Genomic DNA, 18,178 nt, shown 5'->3' on the forward strand with positions numbered 1-18,178 from the left:
CTTGTTGAAACAGCAAGTTTAATGACATAAGCTCATTTTCGAGCTAGTTTGGTATCACGCCTGTTCATATGCAGCATTCTTGTTAAATAGGATGCCATGTCAAACTCTGGAAAACAGATCACTTATCAGTTACTATTTGGTGAAAATCCTACAGTTCATTGTCTCAAAGTTTTTGGGACTACAATATACCCTTATCTCAGACCTTACAATGAGAACAAACTTCAACCAAGGTCAAGTCAGTATGTTTTTCTGGGTTCTGTAGTGGGATATAAAAGATTAATAGGTTATGATATTCACAGTGGTAAATTCATCATTTCAACACATGTTATTCATGATGAGGATGTTTATCCTTTCAAGCAGCTATCAGTAACAAAGGATACTTGTTCAAGATTCTGTCAATGGTCAAATCAAACTCATGTGGTTATTCAAGTTCCAGTACATAGTCATCAAAATGCACAGAATAGTGACAATGGAATTCAAGAGAAAAATTATGTATCATATATCAATAGCAATTCTGAATTGCAATCTGCAACTCCAAGTCGTTCTATATTAGTCACAAACAATAGTACTGAATTACAGTCAAGATAGTCAAATGCTATTTCAGACCAATATGCAGTCTAAAGTTCCCCACATAATCACTTTGGTACATTGCCAATGTTGCTTGTCTACTCAAATTCTCAACTTGAGGGTAATTTTACGTTTCTCATCACAAAATGAATCACCATTGGCACAAACATCTCTACTAATATGAATACTTCTAGTTTTATGCATCAAATGGTAATAAGATTAAGAGTGACATTATTCAGAAGAAGGACTGCAATGCTTTCATAGCTTCTTTTCTTAAGTTACAGTCTTTGCAGTTAACTGAAGAAGGTCAATTTGTTAGGTATACTTTTATATATGAAATTATTGATGTCTCAGAACCATCTACATTCAAAAAAGTTGCTTCAAGGACACAATGGCAACAAGCTATGCAAGAAAAATATGATTCTCTCAAAAGTCAAGGAACATAGGTTTTAGTCACCTCTTCTAATGATAGATCCATTGTTGGTAGCAAATAGGTTTATAAAGTGAAGAAAAATCTTGATGGTGGTGCTTCCAGATATAAGGCAAAGCTTGTGGCTCAAGGATTACCTTAAGAGCATGCAAGGTACTAATTACTTTGACACTTTTAGTCCAATGGTTAGACATACCACTGTGAGAATATTGTTAGCTCTAGCTGCAATTAACCATTGGAAACTTAGACAGCTTAATATAAAAAATGCATTTCTGCATGGTGAGCAAGAAGAAATTTATATGAAACAAAAACAGGGGTTTGTAGATGCATCTCATCCTATTCATGTGTGTAAACTCATCAAGTCTCTATATGGTTTAAAGCAAGCTCCAAGGACATGGAATTCAAAATTCAAATTGTACTTAGCAGGTATGTAATTTCATTCTTCAACTTCTGATACAAGCTTGTTCAACAAGAAAGATGGCAGTGACAGTCATTCTTCTCCTACATGTTGATGATATCATACTCATAGGGTTTAACTCTCTTAAAGTGCAGAAAATGATTGATGAATTGTCTGAAGTTTTTGAACTCAAGGATATGGGACAATTGACATACTTTCTAGGGGTTACAGATTTTATATAAACCAAGTGGTGTTATATTTGTTAACCAGTTAAAATATATAAAAGATTTGATCCACAAGGCAGGTATGGATTCATTTAATCATGCATCCAATCCTTGTAAACCACATGATCAGATGTTGAATTTGAATGGTCCCATAATATCAAATACTTTTCTTTATAGGACCATTGCGGGATCATTGCAGTACTTGACCTTCACTGGACCAGATATTTCATATGATGTGAATATAGTGTGCCAGTTTATGAATTCTCGTACAAAAATGCATTATGGAGTAGTAAAGAGAATGTTGAGGTATCTACAACAAACATTGCATAATGGGATCTATTGATACAGTAACAACATTGACTACATTTTTAGATGCAGATTGGACAGCTGATCTTAATACAAGAAGATCAATTACAAGATATGTAGTGTATTTGGGAAATAATCCAGTGTCTTGGCAATCAAAAAAGCAAAGTTCAATTTCAAAGAGCTTAACAGAAGCATAATATAAGGCTCTTGCTCACCAATAAATTAATACTAAGATTACGGTAAAATATACAGTATAACATCGACTCTTCATATAGCACTGTAAACACAAATGGTGCAATTCATTCATTCATTCACAAATCAATACAAATAGTTCTTTCATCTCTCTCTCTCTCTCTCTCTCTCTCTCTCTCTCTCTCTCTCTCTCTCTCTCAATATTCATTTCTGTAAGCTAGTATCAATTTTTGGTTTTCTGAGTTCATCATTTCTAGTTCTTTGATATTGTTATCAATTACTACTATTAATTAAGCTATTGATTTTTAAAACCAAAAGTACGAGTTGTAGCAACTTAACAAAAAAAAAAGGACACATTGTTATGTATACGGTTTGAGTTTAGAAGACCAAACAAAGACATTCAATTGATCAATGAAATAAAATAAAACCATACAGGGAAGGGGACAGTAAAAATTCATATATGAAAGTTAAATGTAACAAAAGATGAGATTTAGAACAGTGCTAGGCTATGAGTACTACTACTGTGGATATGGTCTCAACAAAACAAAGTTCCATCGATATATATTATATTATGCATTCAAATATATAGGAGAAAATGGAACTTGATTTGCCCTCAACTCACTTGATTGGAACAATACTTTCCACATAAATTAGAGCTTTAAAAGCTCTAACTTGATTGAGAATAGGAGGAATATGAAGATAGTTGAGATTTCCGGTACTAGAATTATAAGAGCTAGCTGTTCCACCAGAGGTTTCCATAAGAAGCTCATCTGTTTTCCAAAATGTAAATAGATTTTCAATGCCTTTTAAGGGTCCAAAGGTTAGGAGTTTTGTCCATGAACTTTTAACTCCGTCATAATCGTCCATTACCCATATTTCATATAATGTAGAATCCTCATCACTTGGATTGTAACAAGAGCCAAAAGAAGCAATCGATTTATTACACAGAAAAAGATTAGAAAACTGAAAATCAGATTCTCTTCTAGAAGGCAATTGTATTCTATGAAATATCTCTTCACCTAAATCAAATGAAAGTATGAAATTTTCTTCATCGGTTGCAATCCAATAACAAAATCCATTCAAGTACACTGAACAAGTATAACAATAGGTTTCACTTGATATATCAATCTTGATCTCTCTCCAAGAGTTAGCAGTCGTGGTATATACCTCAGCCGTGTGAGGAAGAGCAATACGATGATAATCGTATTGCTCAGCATCTGAATACTCACAATTTTCAATAACTTGCACGACCTTGTATTCTTTAGCTTTGCAATCATAACCAAATCCCAATAATGTAGAGATCGTGTTCAACTGAAATTTTCTCCTAGAACGGGAAGGTTGAAGAAGGCATGAATGGGGAAGTTGCCTAAATTCCCCAGTTGCAGGATTGCATAAAAGAACATATATCCAATGAAGAGTTTTCCATGCTAGTACACAGACAATCCCATTGCAATAGCCACCAATCTCTACAAAATCATGGCCTTCCAATGGACACGGTATATTGACGTCCTCAACATCATAATGAAGGTTGTGATCATCACTATCAATGGAAAGATTAATTATGGACCAGAAAACTTCTGGTTTCCAACTTCTATCCGGGAAAACACGATTCTGACAACGGTTGAGAAGGATGCAAGTGGAGGTCGATAGTTTGTTGTTCATAGAATTGTTGAGGTGTTTGGCAACAAAACTTGGAGTATTGATGAGAGTGCACCAAGACTTGCGTATGCATTTGAATCGCATCAGAGACTTGGGCGGCAACCTAGATAGTGTTTCGACCACCCTATCTTCAGGAGTTTCACTTTCACGCACCTGGGACATTTTGGCAATTTGTTCCACAAGAATTCTTCACACGTATATATACAGAGGAAAGAAAACCACCAATTTGAGAGCCAGACTAAATCAAACTACAAGTCCCTAAGACCTGGTAGATCGAGATTCAATTTCAACAGTACTAAATAAACTTGGAGTTCCAAGACCACAACATATATAGCTATAAAAAATAGGAGCGATCGAGTCAGTTTCGAGTTTTATGGAGGATCTTATGTTCAAATTTTACTATTTTTTATTTTATTTGATACAAAACTAACCATTCAAATTTAACTTTTTAATTCTACATTAAATTGATGAAACAAAAAAATTGAGGAATGGGACCATAATCTTTTCTTTTAGATTTTGATATTAGACACATTTTCAATGTTTTATTTCTCATAAATCATTTTCAGATTAAATAACCAAAAGCATTCTTAAATTATAAAATAAATAAATAAAATCCTATTTGTCATTTTCTTATAGAATACTCATAGGCTTTTCGGAAGAATTTGTTATAGAACTCGCACTCTAACTTATGTACATGACATGAAAAACTTGTTTTGAGCTCGGCTTGTTAATGGATTTTCTTAAATATTGTGTTCTTCATTTTCAAAATTAATTCTTTTTAAATTAATAGCCAAATACATTTTACACTAATTATTATATCTGATTACTGGAAAAGTATTTTCAAAAGTATAACTAAACTAGCCCCAAGTTTTCACCATCTCTTTACTAATAAACTATCTTCGAAAGTATTATCTTCCAAATGAGATTTGAATTTGTGATTAAGTTGTTACAACCTCTTAATGCCATCTTCTAGCATATCTATCTACAGTAAGGAAATCCCTTTGGTCAATCTAAAACAAAAGCATGACAATTGACAAGAAATAGGGCAACATAAGATGGACCATATATCTATATATACCAACTTGGAAGTGGAGGGAGATTTTGAAGTCCTTATTGGTGTTGTTAACGGTACCATTTTCATTTGCCATTGAATGTCATCATATTTATCAGAAGCAAACTTTGTGGCAGATGCTACGGCTGATGTCTTCTTCTTGTTATATTGTTATATAACTGACTCTTCCTAATGACTAATGAGGCAAGATCAACTTGATTCTAGGATTATTTCAATTTTAGTCATTTAACACTATGCTTGAATGAGGGAAATAAATTTGAAATTTCGGAAAAATAATTAGAATTTATAAATTGACATGCATCAATTCTATTGTTTGGATTCATAAACATAGAAATTTAAAATTTTCACGTGAAAAAAAAAAACTTGGAATTTGGGACCTCCGATTCTCAAGTTTAAATTTCATGTAAATAGATATCATTTCTTAACTTATACGAGTGAGAGCTTAAAAATAACAAATTTTGTATTCAAATTCTATTGTTCTTTTAGGTTAACCAAACAATAAAATTCATAAATTCTATAAAATAAAATTCTGTCATTTCAATTTCCATCATTATAAAATTCCTTAAAAATCTTAAATCTCCTCATCCAACTAGAGTGTAAGAGGATTTTCCATGTATTTTTTTTTTTTCTATAGAAAAACATAAGGTGGAAGAGTCCCAAATTGGTGAAAGGAGAAACCTTGCAAGGATTTATATATTGCCAATTGGTTTTATGAAGGAACCTCAATTCTCTTTATGGTCTCATAGCAGGTTGTCTCACGTGTGAGCTCAACGGCCACACGTGCTCCACGTCACCGGAGTTGTGTTGTCCACGGGTTAGGCTTGAAAATTCGCCACACGTGAGGGGTATGTGAGTATGTGAAGGTTAAAGAGTCCCATATCTATGAAAAGAGAAACTTTGCAAGGACTTATAAGTAGTTGGGCTATTTTTGAGAGCTATAGACCCACCCCATTGTCTTATTTTCCCACCCACGTTATAATCTCACCCACCATAAAAAGTTAAAAAATTAAATTGTTATTTTCCCACCCACTATTATTCCCAAAATAACCTTTAATATATACATACATATGAAATTATAAAATTGTCTCTTAAAAAATATAACAAATAATATGTAAATGAAAACCACTAAAGTCTGCAAATTCAAATGGAAACGACAAGGGTATCCAAATTCAAAAGAATTCAACAACAACAAATTTAAAAATACGATGCACATATTCAAATGACCTACACACAAATTATTCTTTTACATTTTCAATGGAAACATAATCTTCTACCTCTTCCGTAAAAGCGTCATCTTCTACATGTTCAATGAAAAAGTCACCTTATAAGTCCATTGCTATTTTTTTACTTTCTTTGATTGAAAGGACATGAAAATATGAGTTAGGGTTTAAGGTAGACAAATTGTTTCCCATGCCAAACCTTAGGGTGGGAAGATAAGACATTGGGGTGGGAATAACATCACTCTTTCCCATATTCAGAGACGAATCTACAGAGGGACCTGGGAGGTCCTAGGAACCCTCGGTGATCTTGAAATGCTACTAGAAATTTTCCAGAGGACTGATAGGAGCATTTTCATGCGACTTAAATGGCTTGTTCTCGTGCATTTACGTTATGTTTCTTTAGTTATTTTAGTACTTTAAGCTATTTTCGTGTGTTTGTAGGTCGAAAGGGCTAAAGGAGCAAAAAGATGCATTTTGGAGACTTTTGGAGCACTTTTGGGCTAAGGACGGATAGCTTATGCTTGAAGCCAAAGTGTTGGACGAAATTGAAGACCTAATTGAAGCCAAAGTGTTGGAACCTTGTTCTCTTTAGTTTTAGGACATTTAAACCTTTCCTAATCCCAATCATGCCATGCATAACACACATCCATTCTAACACATTGTCATTGCACATGCATTTCCTTCATTAGTTAACCCACATGCACTTATCACTTATCATCACCACATATCATATCACTTAATCACTTATCACTTATCATCACCAACTAACCACTTATCATATCATAACCACATATCATATCACTTATCACTTATCACTTAACATATCATCCACCTACTTCACCTACAACATCCACCTACTTCACCTACAACATCCACTTCACCTACAACATCCACCTACTTCACCTACAACATCCACCTACTTCACCTACAACATCCACTTCACCTACAACATCCACCTACTTCACCTACAAATGACATAGCCATATGTTCCCTCCACTACTCCTATAAATACCCTTGCATTCATTCATTCATGGAGATCTCATTTTCATACACAACACATTACAAACACATTCTCCCTTCCCTAGCCGTGAGCTTCCCATCTCTCCCCTTATAATCCAAACACCATTTTTCCATTCCACACTTCCATCCCCCAAAACCAATTATCCCTAGACCTTATGCTATTGTGCCGCAACAAAGAAGGAGAAAGAAGAGAGGAGAAGCCTTGGACGTTTTGGCTATTCAAGCTTGGATTGTTGGAGCGTTTCTAGGTGTATTCAATCTTTGTTTTCAATGTTTAATTTATATTCTCTTTGTTTTGTTGTAAACATGAGGAGCTAAACTTGTTTTAGCTAGGGGAGACTTTGAAACCATGATTATATTTGCAATATGAATTGATTAATTCCAGTTGTGATTTCATAAATTGTGAATGCAATTTACTTAACCGTTTGATGGATAACTTATTCTTGTTTGTTGATTAAGGGTGCACACTTAGTTTGCATGCATGAATTTGGGGCTAGAATATAAGGGAGTTTCACATAATCGTTACAAACTTATATTCACAAGTAGTGGAGGTTGCTTATAAACAATCGCGTTAAACGAATTCTTGGCATAAGTTTCATGCAATCATAGTAACGAATGCCTCGTCAACACTTATAGTTTTCAAAGAACTTAATGATTCTTGCTTGTATCTCTATTATGCAATTCATGTAGGGAACTTGTGAGGAATGCTTTGGGTTGTCGTATGCAATCATCCAATTCATTAACTTAAGGAAAACTTGACGGTTAATTTAAGCGGACCTAATTAACTTGGAGTGTTGAGAATTAATGATTTATTGAAATGCAATTGGAAATCGTTTTATTATGCAAGTATAACATGTATGGAGATGAACCCCTTAGCTATTCTATCATCCATTCATTCCATTTCATCAATTTCATATTTACATTCTGTCTAGTTTATTTAACTTGTTTCGTTATTTCAATTTTCGTATAAACTTAAATCCCCCTTTACTTTAATGTCAATTTAGTTAGAAATCATTTTAGTTTGTGTTTTTAAAAGCATTTTGAGTCTTTGGTTTGTCTTAGTGTTTTAAAGTTTAGTTTTACATTCTTTAAGTCTAGTTTAGTGTTTATTATTACGTTTTTACGTTTTTGAGTCAAATCCAAGTGATTAACAATCCCTCCTAATCCCCGGTCCAGAACGATCCCTACTTGCACCTATACTACAATTTGACAAAAAGAGGGTTTAATTTGTGCGCGTATAATTCTCGCATCAAATTTTGGCGCCGTTGCCGGGGATTAGCAACTTTGCTAATCCCTTGGTTCTTTTCTTTTTTTTTTTTTTAAACTCTTTTTTCTTTCTTTCTTTCTTTTCCCTTTTTTTTTTTTTTTTTTTTTTTTTTTTTTTTTTTTTTTCTTTTCTTTTCTTTTCTTTTGAATCTCAAAACATAAACACTTAAACATTCTCTCCCCCACACTTATTTTCTTTCATAATGTAACTCAAAAGGAAATCAATTAAGTCATGCTCACTATCTTTTAAGAACAAGGGTGGGGATTGTCCTAAACTAGGCTAGGTGAGGAAAATGTGGGTAAACAAAGAATAAAGGCTAAACAAGGCTCAACGGGGTTAAAACTTACAACATATACGAAGTATGGGAAGTAAGGCTATTTGGCTATGGTGGTGGTCACTACACAACTTCTTCTTGAATATGTGTTATGCAAATCAATAACATGCTTTGAATGAAATGGGCATGAGTTCTAGCATTTGGAACTATATGATGAAACGCCTTCTAAGTAGTAACCAAGCAAAGAATAATGAGATCATGCAACGACTTTAGAAAACAAAATTTGATGCGAGATTTATACGCGCACAAATTAAACCCTCGTTTGACAATTGTAGTATAGTTATAAGTAGGGATCGTTCTTGGCCGGGGATTAGGAGGGATTGCTAATCTAATGAAAACTGACTCAAAGATGTAAAAATATACTTCAAAACACGTAAACAAAATCAAAAGACTCTTAACTAAACTTGTATGACTCAAAACAAACTTAAAAGACTCAAAACAACTCAAAACAATAAAAAAAGACTCAATTTAGACTCTAGGACTTGACTTGGACGAAAATAGAATTGGTTTTGACTCAAAAACACTCAAACTCACAATTAGGACAGATTTGACACAACTAAATAAAGGGGATTAGGTTTTTGACGAATTTAAAAGAAAAACAAGTAACTAAAAGACTTAAGTAAACTTTGGACGAATTTGGGGATATGGATGGGTGATTAGCTAGCTAGAGGGTCCTTCTCCACACATGACACACTTGCATACAAATTGATTTCCAGTTGCTTTTCGATAAACCATGAACCTCAACACCCTAGATTAACCGTGACATCACTAATTAACCCTCAGATTTTCCTTAAGTTATTGGATTGGATGACATCATACGACAACCCAAAGCATTCTTCAAAAGTCCCCTACATGACATCATAATAGAGATACAATCAAAGATCATTACGTTCTATGAAAATCATAAGTATTGACAAAGCACTTGTAACTATGACATCATGATACTCATGCTAGGAATTTACTTAACATGATTGTGAAAACAACCTTAACTACTTGTGAATATAAGTTTGTAACGATTATGTGAAACTCCCTTATATTCTAGCCCCAAATTCATGCATGCAAACTAAGTGTGCACCCTTAATCAACAAACAAGAATAAGTTATCCATCAAACGGTTAAGTAAATTGCATTCACAATTTATGAAATCACAACTGGAATTAATCAATTCATATTGCAAATATAATCATGGTTTCAAAGTCTCCCCTAGCTAAAACAAGTTTAGCTCCTCATGTTTACAACAAAACAAAGAGAATATAAATTAAACATTGAAAACAAAGATTGAATACACCTAGAAACGCTCCAACAATCCAAGCTTGAATAGCCAAAACGTCCAAGGCTTCTCCTCTCTTCTTTCTCCTTCTTTGTTGCGGCACAATAGCATAAGGTCTAGGGATAATTGGTTTTGGGGGATGGAAGTGTGGAATGGAAAAATGGTGTTTGGATTATAAGGGGAGAGATGGGAAGCTCACGGCTAGGGAAGGGAGAATGTGTTTGTAATGTGTTGTGTATGAAAATGAGATCTCCATGAATGAATGAATGCAAGGGTATTTATAGGAGTAGTGGAGGGAACATATGGCTATGTCATTTGTAGGTGAAGTAGGTGGATGTTGTAGGTGAAGTGGATGTTGTAGGTGAAGTAGGTGGATGTTGTAGGTGAAGTAGGTGGATGTTGTAGGTGAAGTGGATGTTGTAGGTGAAGTAGGTGGATGTTGTAGGTGAAGTAGGTGGATGATATGTTAAGTGATAAGTGATAAGTGATATGATATGTGGTTATGATATGATAAGTGGTTAGTTGGTGATGATAAGTGATAAGTGATTAAGTGATATGATATGTGGTGATGATAAGTGATAAGTGCATGTGGGTTAACTAATGAAGGAAATGCATGTGCAATGACAATGTGTTAGAATGGATGTGTGTTATGCATGGCATGATTGGGATTAGGAAAGGTTTAAATGTCCTAAAACTAAAGAGAACAAGGTTCCAACACTTTGGCTTCAATTAGGTCTTCAATTTCGTCCAACACTTTGGCTTCAAGCATAAGCTATCCGTCCTTAGCCCAAAAGTGCTCCAAAAGTCTCCAAAATGCATCTTTTTGCTCCTTTAGCCCTTTCGACCTACAAACACACGAAAATAGCTTAAAGTACTAAAATAACTAAAGAAACATAACGTAAATGCACGAGAACAAGCCATTTAAGTCGCATGAAAATGCTCCTATCAAATACCCCCACACTTATCTTTGCTAGTCCTCGAGCAAAACAAAACAAAAGAAACCAGAAACAAAACAAAACGAACAAGTAAAACACAACCTAAACCTTCCAACAAACGTCTCAGGGATTTCCAAAGCACATGACAAGTTAAAAATCATTATTCCCACAGATTTTAGCCATTTTTACACTTAAGTACATTCTTACTCATAGTCACCACATACTAGTTCACAATTAAGCATTTAAAACCATGTTTTGAATGTAGTAACATGCCTTAGAGAATTCCCTCAATTCCTTACTAGAATGCACTCTATTTTCACATAGATTTTCTGACTACACACCCTACACTAGTTATATGTGAGAAGATTGATGTAAACATGTAGACGAACACTCACATATGTTATAACAAGGAAAGCATTTTCTGAATTTACGATAACGACATGAATATGATCTCATGAATGGAATGCTACTACTTAGAATGAGAACCAGTGATTCCATAAGCTCATATCAATTCCAAACTCCACATTATTAAACACATAACGATCAAGATAGAAGTCAAAGGGGTGTAACGGGGCTAAAGGTGTTTGGCTAAAGAAGGTATATGGAAAACAAAGGTTCTCAAAGAAATAGCGAGCAAAGCATTTGAATTAACGTAGAAATCACTTTTGAATGAAAACTCAACTTTTGATCAAGGGGGAACAAGTTCTTTTTCCTTTCTTTCTTTTCTTTTCTGTTTTTCTTTTACATATATTTTTCACAATTTTTTTTTTTTTTTTTTCTTCTCAAAACATACATAAACGCTTAAGAACAAAACATTCTCTCCCCCACACTCATTTTCTTTCATAATGTACTCAAAAGGAATTCATTTAAGTCATGCTCACTATCTTTTAAGAACAAGGGTACGGATGGTCCTAATCTAGGCTAGGTAAGGGTTGATGTGGTTAGCAAAGAAAATAGGTTAAACGAGGCTCAACGGGGTTAAGACTTACAATATATACGAAATATGGGAAGTAAGGCTATTTGGCTATGGTGGCAACTACACAACTTCATCTTGATATATGTTATGCAATCAATATCATGCTTTGAATGAAACGGATATAAGTTCTAGCATTTAGTTCTATCATGATACAATTGCATTCTAAGTAGCAACCAAGCAAGGAATAATGAGATCATGCAACAACTTTAGAAAACAAAGAATCACAGAAAATAACTCTCCAAAGAAAGTAATGGCTCGAGTCTCACAGGGTTGTAGCGTTTGTTTGAGTTCCTTCCTTCAAGCATGTTACAAAAACGAATTTTTCTTTTATGATTGCATGTGAAGTCATACATTATAACCATAACCAAACATATACCAAGAGTAAATCAAACTTTCATCCATGTTTATAATTCTCTTTAACAGTCATGCAATTACAAACCAAATCCTCATCATTGTGTTGGAAGGTACCCTAAGACACAAACACACAAAAACGACTCAAAACACTCTTTTTAGGTTTTTCAAAACATGTTTTTCAAATTTTTATGTGATTTTCGGATTTATAAAAACAAAACATACTAAAACACTCTAAAACATCTTAAAAACACCTTAAAACAGTAAGGAACAACCTTTAAAGTTATGGGCGATAAAATCCCACGAATTTGCATTAACAACATTAGTTACCCCCACACTTAAATCAAACATTGTCCTCAATGTTTTAAGCTTAAAATCATACAAAGCATAAGTAAACACACAAAAAGCATTTAAACATACTAAACATGGCAGAATGTAAATAACAAAGAGAAGAGTTTAGAGACGCAAATCTGGTTGTGGAATGTAAATTCCATCTTCTCCTTGTTGATTTCATTGAGGCTTGATGTTGTTGATTCCACAGGGGCTCCTCCCATCGTTGATTTTCCTTTGTGCTACTCTTGAACTGGGCAGCAGGATTCTTTTGGTCTCCCCCGAAGGTCTGAGCTTACTCCTTTGGTCTGTTTCTTTGTTCAATCTTTCCAATTCGTATTGAAAAGGGTTGGAGGATAACTCAGCCTATGTTTGTCTCCACATGCTTCAATGTATCATTTTCACTTGCCTTACTCGCTCCCCTTTGCAGAAGTGGTCCCTTCTCCGGAAGTGTATCAACCGTTGAAGATGACTACTCGAGAGCAACGCTAGGTAAGCAATCAGGAATAGATTCCAGGCAGTTGGCTCCAGATCGGAAGACTGACTCCAAGTGCCGGCTGATTGCTTCTTTTACTTTGCCATGCGAGTAAGAACAAGGACAAAGAAAAAGACAGGGAAAGAGCATGATATGAGATACTTTTGCTTTTGACCTTGATGATATGAGATACCTTTGCTTTTGAAGAAGCGGTGAATGAATCAGCACATGTATTTGTTGTGCTGCTTCCTCCTGGGTCATATGTACTCCAGGCATCTGGTATCATCTTTGGGGAAAAAGAAAGAATTGAGTATTTCGAAAGGCTTTGCTGGGAGTGCGCCCTCAGAGGTGAGGGAGAGTTGGGCATTTTCTTCAGGTTTGCCCTGCCATAAAAGACGAAGGTCGACATATATAGAGATAATATCAAGTGGTGGTACTTTTTACCTTTGTCGACAAACGTTTTGATCCCGCAAATCCGGCTTTTTGAAATAATGGCGCCTCTTCGATCTCTGAACACGCCTCTTCGATTTCTGAGCAGGCGCCCCTTCGATTTCTGAACGACGCCCCTTCGCTTTCTGAACGACGCCCCTTCGCTTTCTGAACGACACGTGGTAGTGCAGATGCGGCTCCTTTTGACAAAGTTGCACGCGTCTTCTGAAAAGCTGAGAAAACGTCGCCGAACTTTGCGCTTGTCGGCTAAAGATGTGTAGTTGCGATGATGGCCTCCACGTGTTGTCTGAAAAGAAGAAATCTTTTGACAAAGTTGAACGCGCCTTCTGAAAAGCCGAGAAAGCGTCGCCTAAATTACGCCGGAAAATCCGGCTCTTTGAATCGGTGGACGCGTCGTCTTGGCTTTTTATAGAGCTATCAATCACCCCAACACACACACTCTGAAGATTTCCCATTCCTGAAACTCGACTCCGGCCCTTTGTGAAATTTTAACTCCATCCACCCCTTCTCTTTGAACATCGTTGAAAAAAAAAAAAAAAATGGCGAACTCATCGAACCTTAGCTTAGAATTGAGTCTCAGCAGTGATACGGCCGCGCCGCGTCAAGGTAACGTATGGCGCCCTTCTTTCTTATCTTCTAACGGTCCTCTTTCAGGTGAAGACTCTGTGATGCAGGACGCCACAACAGCTACAATAGTAGCTAGGAACCTCCTTACTCCAAAAGATAGTAGGCTGCTGTCAGGACGGTCCGATGAGTTGGCCGTTCAAGAATCCCTCGCACTTAGTGTTCAGTGTGCGAGTTCTGTGTCCAACATGGGCCAACGCCTGCTTGCCCGCTCCCGTCAGGTGGAATCTTTGATGGCAGAGGTGGAAAGTCTCAAGCAGGAGATCAAACTGCTTAAGTACGAGAATAGAAGTTTGCACGTGCTTGCCAACAACTATTCGACGGGTATGAAGAGGAAGCTTGATGAGCTACAAGAATCCAATGGTCGGATGCAAAGTGACCGTCAAACTGACCGTCAAAGGCTTGCGGCTTACTTCCAGAGGCACATTTTTCCGGGCTCATCCAGCGTTTGGCCAAGTATTGAGGCCTCTTCTTTGATGCCTCCCGCTCCGATACCTTCCGCCCCGATGCCTTCCGCCTCGATGCCTTCTGCTCCGATGCCTTCCGCATCTATGCCTCCTGCTTCTAGAGTTTTGCCCAGTAGTGGGGCTTCAAGTAAACGCCCTTTGTGAAGCTCCATCATTCTGCCATGTTTTTTTTTTTTTTTTTTTTTTTTTTTTTTTTTTTTTTTTTTTTACATAAATAAAATCAAACGACATGGAATTGGTCCTTGAATGGAAGGTGATACTTGAAGTGAACCGGCATTGGTTCAAATTCTAAAGTGGGTGCCTGGATCATTAACCACATGTTAGTATAAAAGAAAATTGAAATTCGGGGAGGCGGCTTACCTGTGTGCTCCAAAATGAACTCCAGAATAAACACCCCTTCGAAAGTTATGACTTGTCCCGTGTCATAAAATCCAACTTCCTTGGGAATTGTGGTTTCAAATATGTCCTCTTTGATGCCTTCTACATCTTCTCCAGCCACTACCTTCTCTTGAATCATTCTTCTTGGTGTACAAAGTCCTTTGAAGAATTCAACACCATCTAAAACTTGCTGTGTTGCACCAAGAATTTGAATAGCATTTTGCACCTTTGGGAAGGCTTCCACGATGTCCTTTTTACTCTCTTCTTGGTTGGGAATCAAAAACCTGCTAGGAAAAGGGACATTGGGTGGAATAACATCAGAATAACATGGAATTGGGACGTCCTTACTGGTGGTGGGTGGTTTAGAGGGCTTAGGGGGCTGCGGCAAGGGTTGTTCTACCCTTGCCGTGTGCATGTCTTCTTCCTCCTCCTCAATTAGCAGTTCTTCATCCACTTCTAGGCTATGTTTGGACATTTTTAGGTCAGCTCCAACCTCCATAGCACTTCCCAAAGTGATAGCATTATGGATTTCAAAATCTTCCTTCGAGTTTTCAATAGTTGAGTTGGAGAGTTCACTTTGCTCTTGAATTTGTTTCATGAACTCCATAATCTGCCCAAATTGCTCGTCCAATTTACCCAACTCCTTGGCTTGATTTTGTGACCCCTGCGCCAAAGAGGTTAGTAATTGAAAATTTTTATCATTATCCATGGACATACTTGAACTTGATTGGAATTGTTGTGGGGGAGGTTGTGGTGGCTGCATAGGTGTTGTATTGAACTCCTCATATGGTTGCCAATATGCTTCTTGTTGAGCCTCCTTGGCTTGATTTTGTGACCCCTGCGCCAAAGAATTTATTTCATTAAGAATTTGATTATAATCTATTGGCGAACTTGAATTTAATTGAGCATATTGCATATGAAGTTGTGGTGGCTGCATAGGTCTTGAATAGAACTCCTCATATGGTTGCCAATATGCTTCACGTTGAACTTGTTGATCTTCCCACCATATAGAGTTTGAATGATCCCTCCAATCTCTTTGTGGACATTGATTGGCTTGAAATCCTTGCCTATATGAAGCACCAAATGTAGGGACACTCTGCATTGTGGTCCTTTCGGCATACGGCGACAATTTAGAAGTAAGATTTGCCAATTGAGCTTGAATGCTAGCAAAATCCATATCTTACTTCTCTAGTACCTAAAATCAAAGAAAGAGAACTAAATCAAATATCAAAAGTAACAACAAACAAAGAAAACAACATTAAGTTAGAAACTAAAACGAAAACAACTAAACCAAAAAAAAAAAAAGAAAAGAACCAAGGGATTAGCAAAGTTGCTAATCCCCGGCAACGGCGCCAAAATTTGATGCGAGATTTATACGCGCACAAATTAAACCCTCGTTTGACAAATTGTAGTATAGGTGCAAGTAGGGATCGTTCTGGACCGGGGATTAGGAGGGATTGTTAATCACTTGGATTTGACTCAAAAACGTAAAAACGTAATAATAAACACTAAACTAGACTTAAAGAATGTAAAACTAAACTTTAAAACACTAAGACAAACCAAAGACTCAAAATGCTTTTAAAAACACAAACTAAAATGATTTCTAACTAAATTGACATTAAAGTAAAGGGGGATTTAAGTTTATACGAAAATTGAAATAACGAAACAAGTTAAATAAACTAGACAGAATGTAAATATGAAATTGATGAAATGGAATGAATGGATGATAGAATAGCTAAGGGGTTCATCTCCATACATGTTATACTTGCATAATAAAACGATTTCCAATTGCATTTCAATAAATCATTAATTCTCAACACTCCAAGTTAATTAGGTCCGCTTAAATTAACCGTCAAGTTTTCCTTAAGTTAATGAATTGGATGATTGCATACGACAACCCAAAGCATTCCTCACAAGTTCCCTACATGAATTGCATAATAGAGATACAAGCAAGAATCATTAAGTTCTTTGAAAACTATAAGTGTTGACGAGGCATTCGTTACTATGATTGCATGAAACTTATGCCAAGAATTCGTTTAACGCGATTGTTTATAAGCAACCTCCACTACTTGTGAATATAAGTTTGTAACGATTATGTGAAACTCCCTTATATTCTAGCCCCAAATTCATGCATGCAAACTAAGTGTGCACCCTTAATCAACAAACAAGAATAAGTTATCCATCAAACGGTTAAGTAAATTGCATTCACAATTTATGAAATCACAACTGGAATTAATCAATTCATATTGCAAATATAATCATGGTTTCAAAGTCTCCCCTAGCTAAAACAAGTTTAGCTCCTCATGTTTACAACAAAACAAAGAGAATATAAATTAAACATTGAAAACAAAGATTGAATACACCTAGAAACGCTCCAACAATCCAAGCTTGAATAGCCAAAACGTCCAAGGCTTCTCCTCTCTTCTTTCTCCTTCTTTGTTGCGGCACAATAGCATAAGGTCTAGGGATAATTGGTTTTGGGGGATGGAAGTGTGGAATGGAAAAATGGTGTTTGGATTATAAGGGGAGAGATGGGAAGCTCACGGCTAGGGAAGGGAGAATGTGTTTGTAATGTGTTGTGTATGAAAATGAGATCTCCATGAATGAATGAATGCAAGGGTTTTTATAGGAGTAGTGGAGGGAACATATGGCTATGTCATTTGTAGGTGAAGTAGGTGGATGTTGTAGGTGAAGTGGATGTTGTAGGTGAAGTAGGTGGATGTTGTAGGTGAAGTGGATGTTGTAGGTGAAGTAGGTGGATGTTGTAGGTGAAGTAGGTGGATGATATGTTAAGTGATAAGTGATAAGTGATATGATATGTGGTTATGATATGATAAGTGGTTAGTTGGTGATGATAAGTGATAAGTGATTAAGTGATATGATATGTGGTGATGATAAGTGATAAGTGCATGTGGGTTAACTAATGAAGGAAATGCATGTGCAATGACAATGTGTTAGAATGGATGTGTGTTATGCATGGCATGATTGGGATTAGGAAAGGTTTAAATGTCCTAAAACTAAAGAGAACAAGGTTCCAACACTTTGGCTTCAATTAGGTCTTCAATTTCGTCCAACACTTTGGCTTCAAGCATAAGCTATCCGTCCTTAGCCCAAAAGTGCTCCAAAAGTCTCCAAAATGCATCTTTTTGCTCCTTTAGCCCTTTCGACCTACAAACACACGAAAATAGCTTAAAGTACTAAAATAACTAAAGAAACATAACGTAAATGCACGAGA

General features: G+C 36.1%; 1 protein-coding gene across 1 annotated transcript; it reads right to left on the reverse strand.

Annotated features, from left to right (window-relative positions):
* Window positions 1-2,546: 2,546 nt before the first annotated feature.
* LOC137708084 (F-box/kelch-repeat protein At3g06240-like) lies at window positions 2,547-4,104 on the reverse strand. The gene has a single exon (XM_068447074.2). It carries the CDS (start codon window positions 3,935-3,937, stop codon window positions 2,735-2,737), a length of 1,203 nt encoding a protein of 400 aa, XP_068303175.2. The 5' UTR covers window positions 3,938-4,104; the 3' UTR covers window positions 2,547-2,734.
* Between the last annotated feature and the right edge of the window lie 14,074 nt (window positions 4,105-18,178).

Source organism: Pyrus communis, chromosome 17, assembly GCF_041283825.1.
Source record: "Pyrus communis isolate YQ-2024b chromosome 17, ASM4128382v1, whole genome shotgun sequence".
NCBI lineage: Eukaryota > Viridiplantae > Streptophyta > Magnoliopsida > Rosales > Rosaceae > Pyrus > Pyrus communis.